Here is a 26515-nt window from a genome sequence, read left to right as displayed (position 1 = left end):
TACCCGGGGAGGGCAGTTAAAGAGTTAGGTAGAGGGTATAGGTAAATTGTGGTTGGATATTGGCATCTGTGGTGCGTGTGGAAGAATGGTGTTTGGATGGGTGCATTAGTGACGTGGAAATGGCTGGGCGTGTGGCCTGTTAGTGTGTGTAGTTAAATGGGCTCTCCGCCACTGTGAGGATGTCGGCCAGGTGAGGCCGCAGGTGGGCTCTGGGAGCCGGTAGAGTTGTGAATGGGGCCCGAGGATCCGGAGGACGGACCCGGGTAGCCCAGTGCCAGAGAGGGCACCGAGGGGGGTAAGTGCCAGAGAGGGCCTTCCCCAGTTAGATAGGTTAGGTAAGGAGCAGGTAAGCTCGGAGGCAACTGCAGTGGTGGAGGTGTGCAGGTGGGTAGACCTGCTGGGAGAGCCACACGACTCAGCCCAGAAATTGTGCGAAGGCACAGGGAGTTGAATCGGGGGAGTGAGACCCCAAATTGATGGGCACCACAGTTTGGTCAATGGGAGTTTGGTTCTTAAAACCGCATAGAGTAAGACGGCCAATGGTTTGGCCGGGAAAGACCCGGGAAGTGTAAAGTGTGTTAATGTCATTTAGGAAGTAGTTAGGATTGAAATCTCCTCGCACCATCTACATCCACTCACCTGAGGTGACAGGACTCCACACCATGCCATGGGTTGTTGTTTTATTTTTGTGCAGATGTTTTGGAAATGTGAGACGCATCATGACGTGGGTGTGACATTGTGCTGGATGTTCCATCTCTTCCTCCTTAAGAGGGATTGATGATGAATTGGTGATGGCAAATTTAGACATTGGGATTGCAACGAATTTGGATTAGGGGAGATATGGGGAAGACGTGACGGTAGAGACGAATTGTAAATTGTTGTAAATATGGGTAAGGGCAAGGGCGGAGTAGGTAACAGGGGGTGACGTACGGTAGGGATGAGCTTTCTCACTTCGCCCTTCCGTGCGCACCTCGTTCTGCATTGCCTTGATTGATGTGTACCCTTGTGACCTTACCCCTCGCTAACGCTGCATCTTTGTCTTCCTTCCCCGACCCATGGATCGTGCTCTCTGGGCACTGAGGGGGAGCATGCGGGAGGCCGCGTCTGTGTGCCCGAATCCCCGCAATCAGCTGCTTGCATCGATGCACCACTTTATGGACCACGTTGTTGTGGCCGAACACCACCATATGGACCACGGTAATGTGGCCGAGCACCACTGATGGACCCCACGTGCTGGGGCCTAGCCCCTCTGCTGGGACCGGCCATGATGGCCCAAGGGAGATCTTGCTTGCGGACCTCGGTGAGGTGGCACCAAGCCCACAGGTGAACCACCCACAGCTGGCCCCCTGTGGGCCATAAATAAAATGGACACGGTTGTGCTTTTTGTTTTTATTATGTCCAAATAGGCCGCAAGCAAGAAGATCAAGAAGAACAACGAGAGTTGAGAACATCAAGAACGACAACGGCCAGCAGAGGGAGCAGAAGAGCAAGACCACCAGTTGTTATTTTTTATTGAACTGCGGTGGCTGTGCACTTCGGTGCATTTTGGTGATTGGTGCTTTGGTGATTATTGGTGCTGGTGCATCGATGCAGTGCATGCTGTCTCCTCCCTCCCACAGGAATTTCTTTTTGTCTCCCAAAAACAATGACAGGTCCTGGGTTGCGTTTTGTAAATAATGAAATAGTGTAACTTGTAAATAATGCTCCCCACCATTCATGTTTAGTTTGCGAATTAATTCCGCAATTCGGTTAGCTGTGGGCGTGAATCTGTCAGGCAGGGTGCAACGCAAATAGCGGGACATATTTATTTGTGTTTTAAAACCATCGCAATCAGGGTCAGATTAATTGTAGAGGGAAATTACACCTGCGTGTCACATTAAGTTAAAGTTTTATCGGCCCGGGACGTGCCTGGAGGAAGAAGGGGGCAGTGTAACGGATTTGAGAATCCTGTCTTTGTAAATATACCCCCTTGTAATTAATGTAATGATTCTTTGTAAATACCTCCATTTGTGTAAAGGTCAAAGGTCATCCCTTTAGCTAGTCCATCGCATACATGTAGAAAATCATAGGACCTTTGAAATAGTTATCTCTTTATTCTATGTCAGTATAAGGCTCTGTTTTTCCACTAGTTCATTGCGTTGCACCGAATCAAATAAGATAGTTCCCCTTTTAGGTTTCCCCCAAATCGTCTCCTCAAAGTGCAAGTGACAGTTGGGCTGTTTTCGGCGGCGTTGGCCGCCGTTGCATTGGGCGGTTTTCATTACCATCATTTTCACCCCAAGACTCCATCGCACATGAGGCCAAGGAAGGGGCAGGATCCGCCGGATCACGGGCGTGGCACCACCTCATCATCAAAGGTGGAGCCAAAGAGCCCTTGCCCACCAATCAGCGCCGAGGTGAGCAAAAACCGGAGGCGTGGCATAGGAGTTGGCGGATCATCGCGCCATGCGCAATATAAGCGCGCACGCAAGCCTTTTCGCAGCAGATGCGTGACCCAGCTGAAGCAGTCAAGAGAGAAAGACGTGACGGGGTGCTCATATTGCGGCAATAGACCGATACCCTCTAGGGCTCTATTGTCGCCGGTTGTGGAGGCGCGGAGCTGCCGGCTGCTGTTCGCTTCGAGCCCGGAACGTGAACCTCGATGGTGTGCATTTGCCCGGACCTTCCTGCCCTGCCATCGGCTTGGACCTTCTCCTCCCTCCAGTGATTCCTGCCTTCAAATTCCCCATTCGTGTATGTAAGTTTGTTTTGTATGTCTTGTCCCTGGGTATAAGTAAGCCTGTATAGTTAAGTTGCACTGTGTCTATCTGCCTGTAAATTACTTTATTTCCTTTCTTCTCCTATAGTTTTGTATAGTAATAATAAATATTTGTTCTTCCTTACCTTTGCCTTCTTTCATTCACATCCGATCGCTTTAGTGATTTCCCAATTGAGTTCCTGTGGTGCGATTTCGGCCAAAGCTCCGCAATCGGGTTAGTGATTGTTAAACGGCTCGCGCCGCAGTTCGCTTCGCTCGGCGCAACCAATCAAATTACACTGCGGCACGGGCGTGGGATGTTTCCTTGCGTCCCGGAAGGCGCCGGTACTTAGGTCATAGGACGGATAGGCCTAATACCCTACCCAGCGCTGACCGGGCGTGACATCAGCCCCTCAGGGTCGGCGATGGCCAGTATAAAGGACAAGGGGTTATCCCCCTTGGCAAGGGGAGCGCCGTCGTCCCAGATCCGTAACAATATATTGGTTCACGAGTTATCAAGTGACCACTATATTCGTCATGTGTGTGCGTCTGTCTGTGTGTGTGTCTGTCTGCAGCATAACTACCCGATGATATCATCCGATCTTGATGAAACTTGGGTGGGAGGTTGATATCATGATCGAGTTGTGTACTGCCTAGAGTGGGCGTATTATGCCCATTGTTGGCGGAGCCACACCCGAAACATATGTCTTTTTAGGGGGTAATCGAGTTCAAGCTTCATCTTCTCCGAGGGGTTTGGTGGAATCTGATAGGGGTTTCAATATTTGGTTCGGCCAATGTCATGTGTCTAGCCCCACTGAGCTCGATTTTTTTATTTTTTTTTTGCATTTTTTTTTTTTCATATACAGTGTATATATATATTTTTCATTTCATTTTTCACCGAATTTTCGGTATTGTGTAGCTAACTAACCTCATAACTGATTATACATTATTTTCTATCTAATTTCAAGGTCAGTAACCTTCGTTTTGACATTTCCGGGCCTGGCCTGTCCGGGCCTGTTTCGGTTATAGTCCGTCATTTGTCATTGAATACCGCTCGCTCGTGAACCATCGTCGTCTCCTGACTTGTATATACTGTATATATATTTCAAAAAGCCTCTTAGTTCTGAACAGTTGCATAGGCTGTTAGGCATCATGAGCTTATCAGAGCTACAGCCCTTTGCTTATGAAGGATGCCTTTTTAAATAAAAAGGTAAAAAATAAAACCTAAAAAAACATTTAAACAGAATGTTGGACGTGTACTTTAACCCGTGGCCAAAGTACACAGTCCAACAAGACTGTCCCATGGGTCCAACAAGCCCAAAGGCTGAGGTACATGTCAATCAACAACACACATCCTAACCCCAAAGGGCCAGAATGCATACAATTGGACCACTTCTCAGGAGGAGGAGGTCGCCATGACTGTTTTAGGGCCCCAGTCAAGGCCTGCCTTTTTTGCTTGTGAAAAAAGGTAAAAAGTCAAACATTCGAACAGCCTCGGACGTGCACCTTGACCCCATGGCCAAGGCACAACGTCAACAAGGCTGTCCCCATAACAATACACATGCGCCTCAACCCCGAGGGGGAAGCACATGGTCATTCAAACACATGCATCATGCCCCCGAATGGCCACAATGCATACAATTGGACCACTTCTCAAGAGGAGGAGGAGGAGGAGGAGGAGGTCGCCATGACAGCGACGAGCAGAAGCTCCTCCCCGGAGTGAACTTGTCAATGCCTACAACACATTAAGTCGAGATCAGACCACATTACTTTCATGGGTACCAGGAAGCTGGTGTGACACTTGCTATTAGACAAGACAACAGAATCCAGACAGAGCATGTGCATGAGGGCAACAAATGGGAGAGGTGAGTCATGAAAAACCAAACTTCTGCACAATAGGAAATAAATAAAACCTAACCCCCTAATGGCACCATTTACCAGACACGATGAACAATGGGTACTGGCGAGGGGTCGTAGCTGGCAAGAGCTGGTCGGGGCTCCGCCACAATGGCGTGATTGTGTGGGTCAGCACTGCACGGACAAAGTCCGGCTCAGGGAGCAATGGACCTGTGGAAATGGCGATGAGGGAGGCGAGATGAGAGGGACGTCTCTTCCACAGGGGACGATGCAAAGATAGAGCAAGATGTTGACGTCTCCGTGTGCAAAGCTCAACTTCTGCTCGTAGCGCTGCCCCGACCCTCATGAACTCTGGGACCTTCCCTTTCCCCTCACACCCACAATGCATGGCGAGCTCCTGTTATTGGCAGCCGCTGCTTGTGGCCAGCGGGGCTATCTTCCGGACCGCCATGTGAGAAGGCCCTGAAGAAAAGTGTTCCATCTTATTCCAGGGCTCTGCAGCAGACCTTGCCATAGCTTGTGCGGCCTGCCAGCCCAACAGTTTGTAGTGGTCGTTCCTCCAAAAGTGCTTTGCACTTTCCAGTGTGCCTTCGGTCTTAAATACCTGAGGCAGCAAGACCCTACCCACCCTCACCTGATTTACAGGAGTGAGTTTGTATGCAACGTACTTACCCAACACTGTCTTAAAGTTAACACTCACTGCCTCCTGTTGAACAATACGACTTAGCACAATCTAGTAATGGGTACCCCTGGCCCCACCCCTTTCCAGGTAACAGTATATTTCATGGTGTAGTTATTCTCAAAACCTGTTTGGGGTGCTAGCATCGATTCACCTCCTCTTACCGAATATACCGAGGGATCCTTAACATCCGGCAACTAACACTACCAGGCGAGACACCCAGATGAATGAAGGGATAATTAATAATCATGGATAGTTGTGAAAGGATGATAAGTGCTGTGGATCAAATCTGCTAGCATTTACTTGTAGACCTTAAATACCCCGTTGTACCTTCCGAAAGGGGAGATGATTGTGCACCAGTACCGCACTCCAATTCTAAATTCCTGCAATTAATCTACCGGGGTATACAACATCAGCAACATCGCACCTCATTAAATCATGAATTCCATCGTGATGGAATCACCATGTGCACTCTAATTTTGAACATATAAGGTAATTATCTTGAATGCTAAGTTAAGAGCTATAAGCTATATATATAATATAAGCTATATAAGACATATAAGGTAAAAGCTAAGAGAGAGTTAAGCAGAGAGAATTCAATTATATGTATTGAACCAGAACTGTCACATGGCTACAGACGAGTACTACTCTCAGTGAGGCTTACCCCGGTTAACAAAATTTGTTACCCAGAATAGTCTTGTGACGGATTCACACTATGTGGACATGGTAAACAGACATGAGATTTGATATAAAAACTCTGCTCTGTTAGTGAACACAAGGTCTAGAAAAAAAAATTCGGACGTCAACAATAGTACTGCTTTCCTATCGCAGTCTTATTGGTAATGTAATGCAGAAACTGCAAACTATAGGTGGCAGACCAGGTAATGTGACGGAATCACACGTGGGTGACGATTTTCATGGAATTCATCAAATGATGAAAACTGCAGAAGGAATTTGTAACCGAATCTCAATCAAAAATTAATTCGTTACATTAGATCGACTTGAGACATCAATGGGCAATGGAGGCAGGAATAAAACAGATGATGGATACCAACAAAAATTAATGAACATGTACAGTAGGTATCCGCACCATCTCCAGGTGATGCACTTTCTCCATATGGAGTACGTAGAGCCATTGGGATCCCCAGGAACTGCAGGTATCCATCCCCGTACCACACCCGGAGTTCGACTCCACAAGGGACTGCGTGACTTGCCTCGTAGAATATACAACCCTGCAACTGAATGATACACCTCTGTTAATATACTTGTTGTCGAAATTATTGTAGTATAGTATTTTTGATTACAGCACTTTCAAACACTTCCTAAAATCCATATGGATGGGCGAGCACATTACTGTCCTGAGATTCTTGGACTTGCCAACACACATCTTGTGTTTTCATTACTGTTCCTCACAATTCTATCACATATACACACATATATATATATATACATATATTTATACATATATTATATATATATATATATATATATATATATATATATATATATATATATATATATTCGTGCACACACTCGTACATACACACACACAAAGGTGTATACTTCAAGACCTGGGAGGCCTCCGTTCAAACTTCTGAAACCTGCGTATGGTGAAGCACACACACACACACACACACACACACACACACGATACTTTTTATTAATTGTACAGTAAATATACTATTATAATTTAAAGGATTGTTGTAAATTATGTTAACTTCACAACAACCTATATTCAACCTTATTACCTCCGACACCAAAGGTGGATGGAGGTTATGTTTTCACCCCTGTCTGTTTCTTTGTATGCCTTAGCTTGTATGTTTGTGGACAGGATATCTCAAAAAGTTGTAGACGGATTCGGACTAAATTTGGTGGAAAGGTTGTGTGTGTGACAAGGATGAAATGATTATATTTTGGTGAAGATCCGGATCTGGATCTGAGAATTTTTAAAGTGATTCTTGACCATTGAGTGATTGGGCTAAAAATGATATATAGTACGATATCTCAAAAAGTGGATGACTTGTGACAAAACTTAGTGGATGAGTTGGTTCGGTGACAAGAACAAGGCGATTATGTTTTGGTTCATGTCTGGATCCAGATGTGTCCCAACACACTATCAGTTGGATATGATTATATCGATGAATGATTATATAAACCGCAAACTGTTGTGGAGGTATGCTCTCCCAACTAGTGTCGTTCTGGTTTAAATTGTAAACCTCAAAACATAGTTTCCTTACCTTAAGTAAGAACCTTAACCTGTTAGCAATTGACTAGTGGTACGTGTTACCTCCCGAAACTCCGGTTACGGTGCCCCTCAGAGTCTCGAGAGGGAACGCGGCAGAAAGATTTGTTATTTTGAGTGTTCTAATAAACCATGGTAAAACCACACCAATGCAATTGTAGAACAAAACAAGTAATTGTATTTAGAACTCTCACATACACAATCATAACACTATGAAAGAAAGTATAATGAAAATGTCCCTTGCATCAAATGAACAATACATATGATGGTACCATCATTCCCCAATGCTCTCAAATCAACAAACTCACGATACGCCAAACGTGAGTGGAATGTAACATTCCCCAAAGTCCGTGCACTAATCCCCATGCTGGGTAAAGTTTGAAGTCGTGCAGGACGGCAAAACAACAGGCAGGTATCATTGCGAGTGCAAACGAAGAGTTATGAGGTGAGAGGTCAGGCAGCTGGCGGCACGGGATAACAATCCCCCAAAACGTGAGTGCAATCCACACCTCACGTTCACCAACGCTTACGCCGATATGGAAAACCAACAGCGATCAACACAATGATGTCGATATGGTAATCCCAACGACAAACACGATGCACCAAGCGGATAGCATCTTCGAGGACAAAATGGCGTATAGGCCTGTAGTGGAGGTTCTTGCTTTTTGTCCAACAATAACTCACGCTTGGTAATAAACCCGAGACGCAGGTTTAATTGCAATCGCAATATAGGTGATCCGCGGGCAATCCTTTTCCCAGGAAGCCTCAACTCATTCGCGACCAATATCAAAAAAACGTCCGCTCTCAGCCTCGATGCGATTCAAGGCTGTATCTCTCTCATGGCTGTCTCCTGTCTGTCTCTCTCTGTGTCTCTCTCTGTGTGTGTATCTCTGTTTGTGTCTCTGTGCGTCTCTCTGTGCGTCTGTCTCTCTCTCTCTCTCTCTCTCTCTCTCTCTCTCTCTCTCTCTCTCTCTCTCTCTCTCTCTCTCTCTCTCTCTCTCTCTCTCGCTCTCGCCCCCTGCTGGCCGTTTCGTGTGTTGGGCGTGGCAAGATGGCGCGTGCTCGTGCTTGTGTGTTGTAGCTCCTGGCTCGTGTTGTTTTTCATCCTCTCCCCACCAACCTTTTTACCTTTCCCCTTCCTTTGGTTTTTTCCTTTTGTACTCTTGTCGTGTATGTTGACCTTTTTCCTCCCTTCCTGCTTCGTTACCACCTGTCCCTCGTTTTTTTTCTCCTCCTTCGAGACAGAGAGAGGGAGAGCCAGCACGGTAAGGGTTTGTTTGAACCACGTTTTTTCCTAACGTGGTTTAAACCGTGCTTTCGTTTCTAGTTACTTAATATATATATATTTTTTTCTATTCTTTTTTTTTTTGGGATTATACAAATCTATTTGCTTTCACTTCGTTTCTCCTTTGACGATATGGCTAATAGGAGTAGCCAAAGGCCTGCCGATCGTGTTACCGATGAGGGTTTATCGCGTAAGCACGGGCTGTGCCTTGTCCCACCGGAGGGAGTTGAAATGGATGACATTTTGCTTGCGATTGGGGATTTGATCGACGTGAGTAACATTCGTGCCGCGTCTCGTATGAATCACAAAATTGTGGTTTTTGTTTCGCAAATAAGTCTGGCCGATATTGTTGTGCAGAATGGTTTGACCTTGGGAAACGATCTGTTTGTTCCTGTGTCGTCGATGGACACGCCGGCAGTTAAAGTCATTCTGAGCAATGTTCCGCCTTTCCTAGGTAACGAGGAAATCCTACACAAGCTAGGTGAGTTTGGCACTGTCGTCTCTCGAATCATTAGGGTTCCTCTACGTACGAGAAACGGCAGATTGAAACACGTACAATCGTTTAGACGTTTTTGTTTTGTTGTTCTAAAAGACGCAGCGAAGCAGTTGAACACCTCCCACACCTTTAAAGTAGGCGAGCATGAATATAGAATCTTCATGGCGACCGAGACCTTGATCTGCTACGGATGTGGAGCACACGGACACACTAAGCAGTATTGCCCAGACGCCAAGAAGACGTACGCTACAGCAGCTGGGTCGGCCCCCCCTGTAACTGATGCAGTGCCCCCCGTTCATGAGCCTGGTGGAGTACAGACGCCCACACCAGAAGACCAGGGTGTGGAAAGTGGTGGCGGTGTTGCTGAGGTTAGTGCAGCAGGGGTGCACCCAGTCGATGAGGACAAGAGGCTGCAACCTCAAGAGAATATGGTCTTTGAGGAGGTATTGATGAAAGGCACCGAGGCTAAGAGGAACCTAAAACGTACCTTTTTGAGCGCCGAGGTGGAAGACAAAGGTAGCAAAGTGATACTCGTACAAACAAACAGTATCTCAGACTATCCTGATGATTCTCAGCAAGCTGGGCAGGGTGGTGACGAAACAGAGGAGAGTAGGACTTCATCCCTTGCTCTTGTTGAAGAAAATCAATGCAGCAGTATTGATTGTGATGATGGCACCATTGTCCCTTGTGACAACGAGCAGTCCCAGGGCCTGAGTGACAACGGCTGTTGCTCACATCCGGTTGAAACGACCAAGGATGATGGTCCAAGCAGACCTATAATAGGCAGCAGTGGTGGCACAGATGTGCCCCTTGTGATGCAACAAGAAGACTGCAGTGGTGATGACACAGAAGGTGTGCCTGCTCCTGACACACAACAAAGGAGTTTCAACGTTGATGTGGTTAGGGAGCTGGATGAGGAAGCTCAAAGCCTTGTGTCTGTGAATGATCATCAGGGAGAAGAACAGATGGAAGCAACAAAGGAAAACGTCATCAGTTTCCTAAACGAGACGTTTAGGCAACGCTACGTTGTGATCAAAGACCATTTTCCCGATGTGAAAACTTTCATCAGGGCTGCAAGACCCCTCCTGCAAAGAAATGACCCAATGGAAATCTCGGAGGCCCAATTTCAGCGTCTTCGGAAAGCGGTCACAAAGGCGAATAAGGAATTGCAGGCGGAGGGTGAGTTACCTTTGTAAATGGCTTTGCGAAAGATATGTATCGCATCCCTGAATATCAATGGGGGTTGTACCCCCTTACGAAAAATTCAGACAATTCAGGCGATGGAGAGGGTGAAAGCCGACATCATCCTGATACAGGAGACTCATGCTACGAACACCCTGGTTGCTGAATGGGGAAAACTTTATCGAGGGCAGTGGTGGCTGAGTGGGTTTACCACACCCAAAGCTGGTGTTGCCATCGCCTTGAGTGATAGAACCCCTGCTCGGAAGATTGTCTTTAAGGAAATTTATAAGGGACATCTGATAGCGGTGGATTTCTATTGCAACACGCAAAGGATCATCATTGTGAACGTATATGCACCGAGTGAGCCCATGGAAAGAAGAGTGTTCTTTTCCACTCTGCATGACTTTGTAAAAGGACTGGATACAACCGCTTTCATCTGTGTTGCTGGTGATTTCAATTGCACTATCAATCCTTCCGTAGACAGGACCGGTCATGAACCCCATCCAGCTTCTATGAGGATTTTGGAGAACATCATCAAAAATCAGCATTTGAAAGATGTTTGGAGGTTGCAACACCCAACTTCACGGTGCTATACGTGGTGCAGATGCCATGATGGGAGGATATCAATGGCAAGGCTAGACAGATTCTACGTGAATAAGCCAATGCTAAATGTGATGGCCACAACCCAGATACTCCCAACTGGTTTCACAGACCATTACCTGGTTTCAATGGGTTTTAATTTGCCTCTGACCTCAGGGGGTAGTGCGTATTGGTCACTTAATACCCACCTGCTGAATGATATGAGATTCAAAGAGGCTTTTCGAGCCGTGTGGGAAAGAATTCGGTCCTCCAAATTTGAACATGCTAACCTTCGACTGTGGTGGGACCTCGCAAAGGGTCAGGTCAAATCGTTCTGTCAACAATATAGTCTTTATGCCACTAAATTGCAAAATCTCTCGATTGATTCATTAAAGGCTGAAATTGCAGCCCTGGAGGAAAACATTAATACGGCTGGGAAAGACACTACAGGTGACCGGCTGCTATGGACTAAAAAGGCAATGTTGACTGAACTGGTACGGCAGCGAGCAATGGGCACCCTGGTACGCATGAGAATGAGTTATTTAACGTTGGATATGCCAAATAAGGCCTTGTTTGGTTTGGAGAACTCTGTTAAAAAATCACAACAGATTCATGGGCTACGTGCTGCTAATGGGCCAATAGTGACCTCCCAACAGGAGATTAAGTCTGTTTTGAAGGGTTTTTATACAAACTTGTACTCCCCCCAGAGCATAAGTAATGAGACCTTGCAGGAGCTGACTACCGGGCTTCCAAGACTTGAGGAAGACCAGCAACGCACATTGAACATGTCAGTTTCGGCTGCTGAACTTGAAACTGCTATGCGGAGCTTGAAGGATGGTAAAGCCTCTGGGATTGATGGTTTGCCCGGAGAGTTCTATAAGACTTTTTGGAAACTTGTGGGACCTGACCTGCTTGAGGTATTTGATGAATGCCTTCATGTTGGAGAGCTTCCCCTGTCCTGCAGAAGAGCAGTCATTTGCCTGTTGCCAAAGGCTGGGGACACTCAACTAGTCGAGAACTGGCGGCCTGTCTCATTGCTGTGTGCGGATTACAAGCTTTTGTCGAAGGCCTTAGCAAACCGTTTGGGAACTGTGATCAGCTCTATTGTGCACCCTGACCAGACCTACTGTGTACCAGGAAGGTCAATTTATGACAATATTTTTCTGATAAGGGATATTATTTCTTGTAATAAGTACGTGCGTGCCAGTTTTGGGTTGTTGTTTCTTGACCAAACAAAGGCTTTTGATCGTGTTGATCATACATATTTGTTTTCTGTTCTGGAGCGGATGGGTTTTGGCGAAACTTTCATTTCCTATGTCAAGCTGTTATACACTAACACCTTCTGCATGATGAAAGTAAACAACAGTTTATGTCCCCCTTTTCCTTTCCGTCGGGGTATCCGTCAAGGGTGTCCCCTTTCTGGACTTCTGTATATAATTGCCCTTGAACCACTCTTAGCATCCATCAGGCAGCGAATAACTCAGGATGTGGGAGCCGTTTTTGGTTCAAGATTTGTGGTCACAGCTTATGCTGATGATGTATGTGTTCTGATTAAGGGCCCAAGTAGTGTTGCTGCGGTGCAGCGTTGCTTTAAAGACTACTCTGCGGCCTCTTCCGCCGAAGTAAATTGGGGCAAGAGTGTAGCCTTATGGTGCGGTTCAGATAACCTTTCTTTAACACTGCCACCGTCACTCCCACATAATCTAGAGTGGAAAACAGATGGAGTCAAATATCTTGGTGTCTATCTCGGCAACCAGGAAGTAGAAACGAAGAACTGGGAAGGAATGATTGAACAAATTACACACCGGTTGAAACGATGGGAAGGACTGCTACGATCTCTTTCTTATAAAGGCCGCTCTCTTGTTATAAATAACTTGATAGCAGCAAGATTATGGCATAAACTAATTGCCTTGCAGCCACCCAAGGAGTTGATACCAGCCATCCAGCGGGTCTTGGTTAATTTCTTTTGGAATGGATACCACTGGCTTCGGCCGCAAATACTGTACCATCCTCGGAAGGAGGGTGGACATGGAATTGTGGAGGTGTCCACCCGGCTTATGGCTTTTCGCCTACAGTCTGTGCAACGTCTGTTGTATGCTGAAGAGCTGCCCTGGCGCTCATTTGCGTTTTTCTTGTTGCAACAAGCGGGAGGCCTGTGTTATGATAGGCACTTGTTCCTGGTGAACCTTGACCGTGTCAGCTTAGTTTCAATCCCAACTTTTTATCAGGGCTTGCTGAGAGTTTGGAAAGGTTTTGGGGTTTATCGTTGCCTTGAGGCTTATAATTGCCGGATGTTTATCCAAGAGCCTATTTTCTATAACGGTTTTTTTCCATGCATTCCTCATAGTCCGACTTTGATTAGGAAATTTACTCAAGGAGGAATTGGCAAAGTTTGTGACCTGAGGGATACATCTGGGACAAAATGGATGTCTGCTGGCAGGGTGGCGGCCATTCTTGGTTTAAGATCCGTGCGTATTGTCAGCCAAATTATACGCATCGTCAAGAGGAAGTTTAAGGAGTTAAATATTGGCTGGGAAGGTATAAACAATGTCGAGGATGTTCGGCTGTCTTTCCCTGAAATTAAGGTGCTCCCAGCTCTCCAGTCGAATGGTGAACTTGTCTCTCCTTTTCATTTGGCAACAAAGGCTGGTATTCACAAGCTCCTTCGAGAAAACCAAGCATCACCCTTCTCCGGAGTAACAAGAGTGGCCTTGTGGTCCGAAAGGTTAGGGCCAGGGTCTCCTGCCACGCCACTGTGGCCTAATATGTACAAATTACCTATTTACGGGTTCCTCGCAGATATCCAGTGGAGACTAGCACATTGGGCTCTCCCTACGAACACCTTTGTTCATCACCTTGACAGCTCAGTGCCAGTAGCATGCCCCTTCTGTGTACAGAAGGAGGATCTCTTTCATGCCTATGTGAAATGCGAAAGACTAATACCTCTTTTCTTGATTCTCACACACCTTTTTGATCAGTTGTCTTTTCCTTTTACTTCACATTCTTTTATTTTTGGTGTATCTTTCAGACCCTCCTGCAAGGACTCTGGTGTCCTCCTAAACTTCTTAGCTGCTGTAGCAAAATACTCAATATATAAATCGAGGAAAATTAAAATTGATAATGGGCATGGGTTCGATGTTGTACCTATGTTTAAAGGGCTGGTGTCTGCAAGAATAAGGTTAGAGTTTGATTATTATGTGGCGAATGAAAATGTCAAACTCTTTGAATGCAAATGGTGTATCAATGAAGCCTTATGTGTTGTGAATGAATCGAATTTGTGCTTTTCTTTTTAACATTAAGAACTGTTGTTTTTTTTCTATTTTTTTCTCTCCTGTAAAAATGTAACTTGACCTGGTGTGTTTTTTTGTGAAATAAATGGTGTTGCAAATTCAATTCAATTCAATTCTCTCTCTCTCTTTCTCTCTCTCTCTCTCTCTCTCTCTCTCTCTCTCTCTCTCTTTCTCTTTCTCTTTCTCTTTCTCTTTCTCTCTTCTCTCTTTCTCTCTTTCTCTCTTTCTCTCTTTCTCTCTTTCTCTCTTTCTCTCTTTCTCTCTTTCTCTCTTTCTCTCTTCTCTCTCTCTCTTTCTCTCTTTCTCTCTTTCTCTCTTTCTCTCTTTCTCTCTTTCTCTCTTTCTCTCTTTCTCTCTTTCTCTCTTTCTCTCTTTCTCTCTTTCTCTCTCTCTCTCTCTCTCCCCACTTTGCACAGCTGCCGCTCGCTTATGCCAGGTCTGTTGCTTAGTCACTGGCGGTACGTGCTGTGTTTCGTGTTGCTTTTTCCTTTCTTCCTACCTTTTGGCCCTTTCTGCTGTCCGAGTGTCGGTGTCCCTTTCTGCTGTCCGAGTGTCGGTGTCCCTTTCTATCGTCTTGTCTACTGAGCGAGAGAGGGAGAGACAGCGCGGTTCGAGTTATCCACTTTAGGTGGTTAACGGGATTTATTTATTTATTTCCCAGTTATTGTTGTTGTTGTTTATTTTCATTTATTTCGGCTTTATAAACCTTTGTACCATTTATTGGTTATTTTTTTCGTTTAGTTACTTCAATGGCTAGCAAGAATAGTCGAAGTAATGCCGGTCGTGACGCCGATGAGGGGTTAACAGATGAACACGGCATGTGTTTTGTCCCACCGGAAGATGTCTCGCTGGAGGAGACGCACCTCGCAATCGGAGGATTGATCGGTTGTGAGAACATACGGGCAGCGTCCCGAATGCACCACAAGGTGGTTGTTTTCGTTTCACGTGTCCGTTTCGCACGCATCGTCGTGCAGAACGGACTCACCTTGGGTAATGACCAGTTTGTTCCGGTTTCACCATGGAACACTCCGGCCTCGAAGGTAATACTATCAAACGTTCTACCGACGCTGTCTAATGAGGAAATTCTTCAGAAGCTCGGTCAGTACGGTACTGTGGTGTCGAGAATTATCCAAGCCTCCATTCGCACCACAGACGGGAAGCTTAAGCATATCGAAACGTTTAGACGGTTTTGTTATGTTGTTTTGAAGGATGGTTTGACGCAATTGAATGTCTCTCTTGTTTTTAACTTTAAGTCGTCAAAACGTGAGCACAGGATTTTTGCGGCAACGGAGAGGTTGATTTGTTACGGGTGTGGTGTACATGGACACACTCGGCAGTATTGTCCTGATGGGGAGAAAACGTATGCCACAGCAGCCGGACCACCTCCCCCCGTGACCACTACGGATGATTCTATAGATGTTTCGCCTTCAGTGCGGGAATCTACATCGGACCATCAAGGTACGGCTAAGAGTGGTGCTGATGAGACCCATACGGATGTGCTTCGTGTAAGCGATGAGTCATCCAGTACAGCTGGCCATCGTGCAAACGATGAGTCAGCAAATGTAAGGGAGAAGCCTCTACCTGTAGAGGGAATGTTTTGTGAGGAGCAGCAGATTGTAGATGCGGCGTCTCGGAAAAATTTGAAACGGTCACTTGTAAGTGCGAGGAATGAGGACAAAGGTGTTAAAGTGTTGGTGGTGCAGACAGGAAGCAGTTTAAACGATTCAGACAGTCCTCCACATGAAGATCAGCAAGGTGGTGAGACTATGGCTGACATGATACCACCTGCTCAGGATGAAGGGGAACTTTTTCCTGAAGGTTGTAAATCAACCTGCGAAACCGAACAGCCTACTGATGACCATATCAATTCTAATGGGGAATGCAAAATACCCATTACTACTAATAACGACTCCTCCCCCCCCATTGCAATGATGCATGAGGATGAAGAGGATGAAGAACCTAAGGTAGATGGGGATGGAACAGGTGTTTCTGTACAGGTTCAGGAGGAACTCGTTACTAGTGTCACGGAGGGAATTCTAACTACAGAGACACTGATCGGCCATGAGGAACCAGTGGCAATGGTTGACATGGCTCCCCCCCCCCTCAGGAGGAAGAGCAGCCTTTGGGGATCTCAAAAGAAAATATTGTCAGATTTTTGAAGGAAACTTTCAGACAAAGGCATGTACGAATTAAGGATCATTTTCCTAATATCCAGGCCTTCCTTGCAGCCGCAAAACCTTTGCTGCAAAGGAGTGAGCATGTGGAAATCTCCGAACCTGAATTTCAGCGGCTGAGGAAATCCATCACGAAGGCAAACAAGGAATTAATTGAGGAAGAGGACTTCACCTCCTAGAAGAATCAACCATGGAACTAAATGTTGTATCCTTAAATATAAATGGGGGTCGTGCCCCCTTACGGAGGGTGCAAACCATTCAAGCGGTTGTAAAAGAAAAGGCTGACATTATTCTCTTACAAGAGACCCACGCTACTAGTGCTCAAGTAGCCGATTGGGGGAAACTTTTTAAAGGGCAATGGTGGCTAAGTGGGTTCCCTACACCTCGGGCCGGTGTTGCCATTTGCCTAAGTCACAAGATTTGTGCTCAACAGGTTTCATTTAAAGAAATCTATAAAGGGCATTTGATCTCCGTAGATTTTCTTTATAATACCCAAAAGATTATCGTAGTGAATGTTTATGCACCGTGTGACCCAATGGAGAGGAAAATTTTCTTTTCCACTCTGCGGGATTTTGTAAAAACTCTGGACCCAACAGCCTTTATCTGTATCGCGGGAGATTTTAATTGCACAATTTGTCCGTCAATTGATAGGAATGGTCATGAGCCTCATGTTGCCTCTACGAAAGCTCTAGAGGACACCATCAACATCTTTCGGTTTAAGGATGTGTGGAGATCACAACACCCACTCTCACGCTGTTATACATGGTGTAGATGCAATGATGGTATTATGTCAATGGCAAGGCTGGACAGATTCTATGTGAACAAGCCAATGTTGAATGTGGTGTCTGTCTCCAAAATTTTACCAACTGGATTCACAGACCACAGTTTAATCTCAATGTCCTTTAAGTTACCCTTTCCACCCGGTGGTAGTGCTTACTGGTCTTTGAATACTCGTCTCTTACATGACAAGGAATTTAATGAGGCCTTTCACGTCGTGTGGGAGAAAATTCGCTCCTCCAGACCTGAGTATGATAGTCTCCGGCTGTGGTGGGACATTGCAAAATCCCAAATTAAGAATTTCTGTCAACAATATAGTGCATACACCACCAAAATCCAATCAATATCAATAGATCAGTTAAAATCTGAAATTATATCGTTAGAACAGAATGTTGACGAGGTTGGGAGAGGTGCACGTGACCAACTAATATGGGCAAAGAAAGCAGTGCTGGAGGAAGCGGTACGGCAACGGGCGATGGGTGCCTTGGTCCGAATGCGAATGAGCTATTTAACTCTGGACATGCCAAACAAAGAGTTCTTTAAGTTAGAGTCTTCCCTCAAAAGGTCACAACAAATTCATACTTTACTCACTCCCAATGGGTCGCTGGTGACCTCTCAGCAGGCGATCAGGTGTACTCTGAAAGGGTTCTATTCTAACTTGTATTCTCCTCAGAACGTGGACAATGAGGTGATACGAGAGTTAACTGCTGGGCTTCCGAGTGTCGAGGAGGATGAGCGATGCATGCTCGATTCCCCAATCTCGGCTGATGAACTTGAAGCAGCTGTGCGGAGCCTGAAAGATGGGAAAGCTTCTGGAATAGATGGCCTGCCCACAGAATTCTACAAGACCTTCTGGGCCCTTGTGGGACCTGACTTACTCGATGTACTCGATGAAAGCATACGTGTCGGAGAACTTCCAATGTCTTGTAGACGAGCAGTCGTTTGTTTGCTACCAAAAGCTGGGAATCTTCAACTGGTTGATAACTGGCGACCTGTCTCCTTATTGTGTGTTGATTACAAGATTTTCTCTAAAGTACTTGCTAATCGTATGAAGACTGTGATCAGTTCAGTTATACACCCGGACCAGACCTACTGTGTGCCTGGAAAATCTATTTATGATAATATTTTTTTGGTAAGAGATATTATTTCATGCAATAAGTTCCTGCGTGACGATTTTGGGTTGCTGTTTCTTGATCAAACTAAGGCCTTCGATCGTGTTGACCACAAGTACCTTTTTTCTGTCCTGAAAGGAATGGGGTTTGGTGAAACTTTCACCTCTTATGTGAAACTCCTGTATACTAATACTCAATGTATGATGAAGATCAACAATAGGTTATGCTCTCCCTTTCCTTTCCAACGGGGTATTCGCCAAGGTTGCCCCCTCTCTGGGCTTCTATATATAGTCGCCCTTGAACCACTCCTTCGGTCTATTAGACAGCAAATACCTCAGGGAATGAGAAGTATAGAAGGAGCAGAATTTGTGCAGACGGCTTATGCTGATGATGTCTGTGTTTTGATTAGAAGCTCCAATGATGTCTCTGCTTTACAACGTTGTATGCGAGATTTCTCTGCAGCCTCTTCCGGTGGGATCAATTGGAATAAAAGTACAGCATTATGGTGTGGCAAAGGCAATCTCTCTTGTGTATCACCACCCTCACTCCCACACAACCTGGTCTGGAGAACGGACGGGGTTAAATATCTTGGAGTGCATATCGGTAATCGTGAAACAGAAATGAAAAATTGGGAAGGAGTGTTGGAGCAAATTATGCACAGATTGAAAGCATGGGAAGGACTGCTGAGGTCCATCTCCTATCGAGGCCGTACCCTTGTCATAAACAATCTGGTTGCAACAAAATTATGGCACAGAATTATTGCTTTACAGCCATCAAACCAACTAATTATGGCTACTCAGCGAATGCTAGTAAACTTCTTTTGGAGTGGCTACCATTGGCTGAGGCCTGAGATATTGTACTACCCCCGGAAGGAAGGTGGCCAGGGCATTGTTGATATCTCTGGTCGGGTTGTGGCCTTTCGGCTGCAGTCTCTGCAGAGACTACTGTTCGCTGAACAGCTGCCCTGGCGGCCCTTTGCATTTTTTCTGTTACAACAGGCTGGTAGACTGAGATATGATCGGCAGCTTCTTTTGATAGACCTCGAGCATATAAACTTTGCCTCTCTTCCGAGATTCTATCAGAGTTTATTGGACACTTGGAAAAGGTTTGACGTCCACCGCTTCCTTGAGGGCTATAATTGTCGAATGTTCCTTCAAGAACCCCTTTTCTTCAATAACTTTCTTCCTGGTATCCCTCATAGCCATGCCCTGATTAAAAAATTTATCCAAGGAGGGATTAACAAAGTATGTGATCTGAGAGATTCATCTGGAGTTAAGTGGAAACCTGCTGGTTTGGTGGCAACCTCAGTTGGATCTCGGTCTGTCCGACTTGTAGACCAAGTTGTACGTATAGTCATAAGAAAATTTAGACAGCTAAACATCGGCTGGGAAGGTGTTGGTAACATTGAGGACTTTCGGTTAGGTTTCCCTGAAATCAAAGTGCTCCTTTCGTCTTCTCTTCAGCCGGAGATTGAACATACCCCCCCTTTTCATCTTGTAACTAAGATTGGAATCCGTGATCTCTCTCGACAAAATAAGAATGTACCCCTCTCTGGGAGAACACGAGTAGCTTTGTGGTCAGAGCGGTTAGGGTTGGGGTCTCCCTCTACCCCCCTTTGGCCTCACATGTACACCTTACCAATACATGGTGTGTTAGCGGACATACAATGGAGGTTAGCACACTGGGCGCTTCCCTCCAATATTTTTGTCCACCGTATTAACAGCTCACTGCCGGAAACTTGTCCTTTCTGTGACCAGAAGGAGGATTTGTTTCATGCTTATGTACAGTGTCGTAGACTGACATCGCTTTTCTTGTTCCTTGAATATCTTTTTCACCAATTGTCCTTCCCTTTCAATATGCATATGTTTATATTTGGTGTGTCTTTCAGGCCCACATGTAGGGATGTGGGTGTTCTTCTCAATTTTTTGGTTGCTGTTGCAAAATATGCGATATATAAATCTCGGGAAATTAAAATAGATAACGGCTATGGCTCTGAGGCTATTTCTATTTTTAAAGGGTTTGTCTCAACACGACTCAAGCTAGAATTTGATTTCTTTGTCAGTAATGGAAACGTCCAACTTTTTGAGAGAAAGTGGTGTATTGGCAATGTTCTGTGCTCAGTCGATGATTCAAAAGTGGTAATTACTTTATAATTCCTGATTGATTTGACTTTTTTCTTTGGAACTGATTGCTTGCATATATGTTTCTTCCTGTGTCCTTGAATACATTTCTCTCTCTCTCTCTTAGTTTTTCGCTTAATTTGCTCAATATATATTTTTTGTATATTTGCTGGTTTCTTTTAAATACCCTTTGCTCTTTTTTGTGGTGTCTTCATGATCCTTATGCAATTTCTTTAAACTAGTTGCTGTGTTTTTTTTTTTACAACTGCTTTGTGAAATGTGTTTTTTTTACAACTGCTTGTGAAATGGCTTTACATTGTTTATAATAAAAGGACACAAAAGTCAAGTCTCTCTCTCTCTCTCTCTCTCTCTCTCTCTCTCTCTCTCGCCCCCTGCTGGCCGTTTCGTGTGTTGGGCGTGGCAAGATGGCGCGTGCTCGTGCTTGTGTGTTGTAGCTCCTGGCTCGTGTTGTTTTTCATCCTCTCCCCACCAACCTTTTTACCTTTCCCTTTCCTTTGTTTTTTTTCCCTTTTGTACTCTTGTCGTGTATGTTGACCTTTTTCCTCCCTTCCTGCTTCGTTACCACCTGTCCCTCGTTTTTTTCTCCTCCTTCGAGACAGAGAGAGGGAGAGCCAGCACGGTAAGGGTTTGTTTGAACCACGTTTTTTCCTAACGTGGTTTAAACCGTGCTTTCGTTTTTAGTTACTTAATATATATATTTTTTTCTATTCTTTTTTTTTTTGGGATTATACAAATCTATTTGCTTTCACTTCGTTTCTCCTTTGACGATATGGCTAATAGGAGTAGCCAAAGGCCTGCCGATCGTGTTACCGATGAGGGTTTATCGCGTAAGCACGGGCTGTGCCTTGTCCCGCCGGAGGGAGTTGAAATGGATGACATTTTGCTCGCGATTGGGGATTTGATCGACGTGAGTAACATTCGTGCCGCGTCTCGTATGAATCACAAAATTGTGGTTTTTGTTTCGCAAATAAGTCTGGCCGATATTGTTGTGCAGAATGGTTTGACCTTGGGAAACGATCTGTTTGTTCCTGTGTCGTCGATGGACACGCCGGCAGTTAAAGTCATTCTGAGCAATGTTCCGCCTTTTCTAGGTAACGAGGAAATCCTACACAAGCTCGGTGAGTTTGGTACTGTCGTCTCTCGAATCATTAGGGTTCCTCTACGTACGAGAAACGGCAGGTTGAAGCACGTACAATCGTTTCGACGTTTTTGTTTTGTTGTTCTAAAAGACGCAGCGAAGCAGTTGAACACCTCCCACACCTTTAAAGTAGGCGAGCATGAATATAGAATCTTCATGGCGACCGAGACCTTGATCTGCTACGGATGTGGAGCACACGGACACACTAAGCAGTATTGCCCAGACGCCAAGAAGACGTACGCTACAGCAGCTGGGTCGGCCCCCCCTGTAACTGATGCAGTGCCCCCCGTTCATGAGCCTGGTGGAGTACAGACGTCCACACCAGAAGACCAGGGTGTGGAAAGTGGTGGCGGTGTTGCTGAGGTTAGTGCAGCAGGGGTGCACCCAGTCGATGTGGACAAGAGGCTGCAACCTCAAGAGAATATGGTCTTTGAGGAGGTATTGATGAAAGGCACCGAGGCTAAGAGGAACCTAAAACGTACCTTTTTGAGCGCCGAGGTGGAAGACAAAGGTAGCAAAGTGATACTCGTACAAACAAACAGTATCTCAGACTATCCTGATGATTCTCGGCAAGCTGGGCAGGGTGGTGACGAAACAGAGGAGAGTAGGACTTCACCCCTTGCTCTTGTTGAAGAAAATCAATGCAGCAGTATTGGTTGTGATGATGGCACCATTGTCCCTTGTGACAACGAGCAGTCCCAGGGCCTGAGTGACAACGGTTGTTGCTCACATCCGGTTGAAACGACCAAGGATGATGGTCCAAGCAGACCTATAATAGGCAGCAGTGGTGGCACAGATGTGCCCCTTGTGATGCAACAAGAAGACTGCAGTGGTGATGACACAGAAGGTGTGCCTGCTCCTGACACACAACAAAGGAGTTTCAACGTTGATGTGGTTAGGGAGCTGGATGAGGAAGCTCAAAGCCTTGTGTCTGTGAATGATCATCAGGGAGAAGAACAGATGGAAGCAACAAAGGAAAACGTCATCAGTTTCCTAAACGAGACGTTTAGGCAACGCTACGTTGTGATCAAAGACCATTTTCCCGATGTGAAAACTTTCATCAGGGCTGCAAGACCCCTCCTGCAAAGAAATGACCCAAAGGAAATCTCGGAGGCCCAATTTCAGCGTCTTCGGAAAGCGGTCACAAAGGCGAATAAGGAATTGCAGGCGGAGGGTGAGTTACCTTTGTAAATGGCTTTGCGAAAGATATGTATCGCATCCCTGAATATCAATGGGGGTTGTACCCCCTTACGAAAAATTCAGACAATTCAGGCGATGGAGAGGGTGAAAGCCGTCATCATCCTGATACAGGAGACTCATGCTACGAACACCCTGGTTGCTGAATGGGGAAAACTTTATCGAGGGCAGTGGTGGCTGAGTGGGTTTACCACACCCAAAGCTGGTGTTGCCATCGCCTTGAGTGATAGAACCCCTGCTCGGAAGATTGTCTTTAAGGAAATTTATAAGGGACATCTGATAGCGGTGGATTTCTATTGCAACACGCAAAGGATCATCATTGTGAACGTATATGCACCGAGTGAGCCCATGGAAAGAAGAGTGTTCTTTTCCACTCTGCATGACTTTGTAAAAGGACTGGATACAACCGCTTTCATCTGTGTTGCTGGTGATTTCAATTGCACTATCAATCCTTCCGTAGACAGGACCGGTCATGAACCCCATCCAGCTTCTATGAGGATTTTGGAGAACATCATCAAAAATCAGCATTTGAAAGATGTTTGGAGGTTGCAACACCCAACTTCACGGTGCTATACGTGGTGCAGATGCCATGATGGGAGGATATCAATGGCAAGGCTAGACAGATTCTACGTGAATAAGCCAATGCTAAATGTGATGGCCACAACCCAGATACTCCCAACTGGTTTCACAGACCATTACCTGGTTTCAATGGGTTTTAATTTGCCTCTGACCTCAGGGGGTAGTGCGTATTGGTCACTTAATACCCACCTGCTGAATGATATGAGATTCAAAGAGGCTTTTCGAGCCGTGTGGGAAAGAATTCGGTCCTCCAAATTTGAACATGCTAACCTTCGACTGTGGTGGGACCTCGCAAAGGGTCAGGTCAAATCGTTCTGTCAACAATATAGTCTTTATGCCACTAAATTGAAAAATCTCTCGATTGATTCATTAAAGGCTGAAATTGCAGCCCTGGAGGAAAACATTAATACGGCTGGGAAAGACACTACAGGTGACCGGCTGCTATGGACTAAAAAGGCAATGTTGACTGAACTGGTACGGCAGCGAGCAATGGGCACCCTGGTACGCATGAGAATGAGTTATTTAACGTTGGATATGCCAAATAAGGCCTTGTTTGGTTTGGAGAACTCTGTTAAAAAATCACAACAGATTCATGGGCTACGTGCTGCTAATGGGCCAATAGTGACCTCCCAACAGGAGATTAAGTCTGTTTTGAAGGGTTTTTATACAAACTTGTACTCCCCCCAGAGCATAAGTAATGAGACCTTGCAGGAGCTGACTACCGGGCTTCCAAGACTTGAGGAAGACCAGCAACGCACATTGAACATGTCAGTTTCGGCTGCTGAACTTGAAACTGCTATGCGGAGCTTGAAGGATGGTAAAGCCTCTGGGATTGATGGTTTGCCCGGAGAGTTCTATAAGACTTTTTGGAAACTTGTGGGACCTGACCTGCTTGAGGTATTTGATGAATGCCTTCATGTTGGAGAGCTTCCCCTGTCCTGCAGAAGAGCAGTCATTTGCCTGTTGCCAAAGGCTGGGGACACTCAACTAGTCGAGAACTGGCGGCCTGTCTCATTGCTGTGTGCGGATTACAAGCTTTTGTCGAAGGCCTTAGCAAACCGTTTGGGAACTGTGATCAGCTCTATTGTGCACCCTGACCAGACCTACTGTGTACCAGGAAGGTCAATTTATGACAATATTTTTCTGATAAGGGATATTATTTCTTGTAATAAGTACTTGCGTGCCAGTTTTGGGTTGTTGTTTCTTGACCAAACAAAGGCTTTTGATCGTGTTGATCATACATATTTGTTTTCTGTTCTGGAGCGGATGGGTTTTGGCGAAACTTTCATTTCCTATGTCAAGCTGTTATACACTAACACCTTCTGCATGATGAAAGTAAACAACAGTTTATGTCCCCCTTTTCCTTTCCGTCGGGGTATCCGTCAAGGGTGTCCCCTTTCTGGACTTCTGTATATAATTGCCCTTGAACCACTCTTAGCATCCATCAGGCAGCGAATAACTCAGGATGTGGGAGCCGTTTTTGGTTCAAGATTTGTGGTCACAGCTTATGCTGATGATGTATGTGTTCTGATTAAGGGCCCAAGTAGTGTTGCTGCGGTGCAGCGTTGCTTTAAAGACTACTCTGCGGCCTCTTCCGCCGAAGTAAATTGGGGCAAGAGTGTAGCCTTATGGTGCGGTTCAGATAACCTTTCTTTAACACTGCCACCGTCACTCCCACATAATCTAGAGTGGAAAACAGATGGAGTCAAATATCTTGGTGTCTATCTTGGCAACCAGGAAGTAGAAACGAAGAACTGGGAAGGAATGATTGAACAAATTACACACCAGTTGAAACGATGGGAAGGACTGCTGCGATCTCTTTCTTATAAAGGCCGCTCTCTTGTTATAAATAACTTGATAGCAGCAAGATTATGGCATAAACTAATTGCCTTGCAGCCACCCAAGGAGTTGATACCAGCCATCCAGCGGGTCTTGGTTAATTTCTTTTGGAATGGATACCACTGGCTTCGGCCGCAAATACTGTACCATCCTCGGAAGGAGGGTGGACATGGAATTGTGGAGGTGTCCACCCGGCTTATGGCTTTTCGCCTACAGTCTGTGCAACGTCTGTTGTATGCTGAAGAGCTGCCCTGGCGCTCATTTGCGTTTTTCTTGTTGCAACAAGCGGGAGGCCTGTGTTATGATAGGCACTTGTTCCTAGTGAACCTTGACCGTGTCAGCTTAGTTTCAATCCCAACTTTTTATCAGGGTTTGCTGAGAGTTTGGAAAGGTTTTGGGGTTCATCGTTGCCTTGAGGCTTATAATTGCCGGATGTTTATCCAAGAGCCTATTTTCTATAACGGGTTTTTTCCATGCATTCCTCATAGTCCGACTTTGATTAGGAAATTTACTCAAGGAGGAATTGGCAAAGTTTGTGACCTGAGGGATACATCTGGGACAAAATGGATGTCTGCTGGCAGGGTGGCGGCCATTCTTGGTTTAAGATCCGTGCGTATTGTCAGCCAAATTATACGCATCGTCAAGAGGAAGTTTAAGGAGTTAAATATTGGCTGGGAAGGTATAAACAATGTCGAGGATGTTCGGCTGTCTTTCCCTGAAATTAAGGTGCTCCCAGCTCTCCAGTCGAATGGTGAACTTGTATCTCATTTTCACTTGGTAACAAAGGCGGGTATTCACAAGCTCCTTCGAGAAAACCAAGCATCATCCTTCTCCGGAGTGGCGCGAGTGGCCTTGTGGTCCGAAAGGTTAGGGCCAGGGTCTCCTGCCACGCCACTGTGGCCTAATATGTACAAATTACCTATTTACGGGTTCCTCGCAGATATCCAGTGGAGACTAGCACATTGGGCTCTCCCTACGAACACTTTTGTTCATCACCTTGACAGCTCAGTGCCAGTAGCATGCCCCTTCTGTGTACAGAAGGAGGATCTCTTTCATGCCTATGTGAAATGCGAAAGACTAATACCTCTTTTCTTGATTCTCACACACCTTTTTGATCAGTTGTCTTTTCCTTTTACTTCACATTCTTTTATTTTTGGTGTATCTTTCAGACCCTCCTGCAAGGACTCTGGTGTCCTCCTAAACTTCTTAGC

General features: G+C 45.6%; 1 protein-coding gene across 1 annotated transcript in view; it reads right to left on the bottom strand.

The window, feature by feature from the left end:
• The window catches only part of PRDM14 (PR/SET domain 14), a 77936-nt gene that overhangs the window by 33109 nt on the left and 18312 nt on the right, over positions 1-26515 (bottom strand). Inside the window, exon 5 of the mRNA XM_078777274.1 lies at positions 6364-6511. Coding sequence (XP_078633400.1) covers positions 6364-6511 — 148 coding nt within the window. The remainder of the gene's footprint in view (positions 1-6363; positions 6512-26515) is intronic.

The sequence above is a fragment of the Myxine glutinosa genome, chromosome 5 (genome assembly GCF_964187855.1).
Source record: "Myxine glutinosa chromosome 5, kmMyxGlut1.1, whole genome shotgun sequence".
Taxonomy (NCBI): Eukaryota; Metazoa; Chordata; class Myxini; order Myxiniformes; family Myxinidae; genus Myxine; species Myxine glutinosa.
Note: the sequence above shows the minus strand (reverse complement) of the source record. Positions and strands in the feature narration are given on the sequence as shown.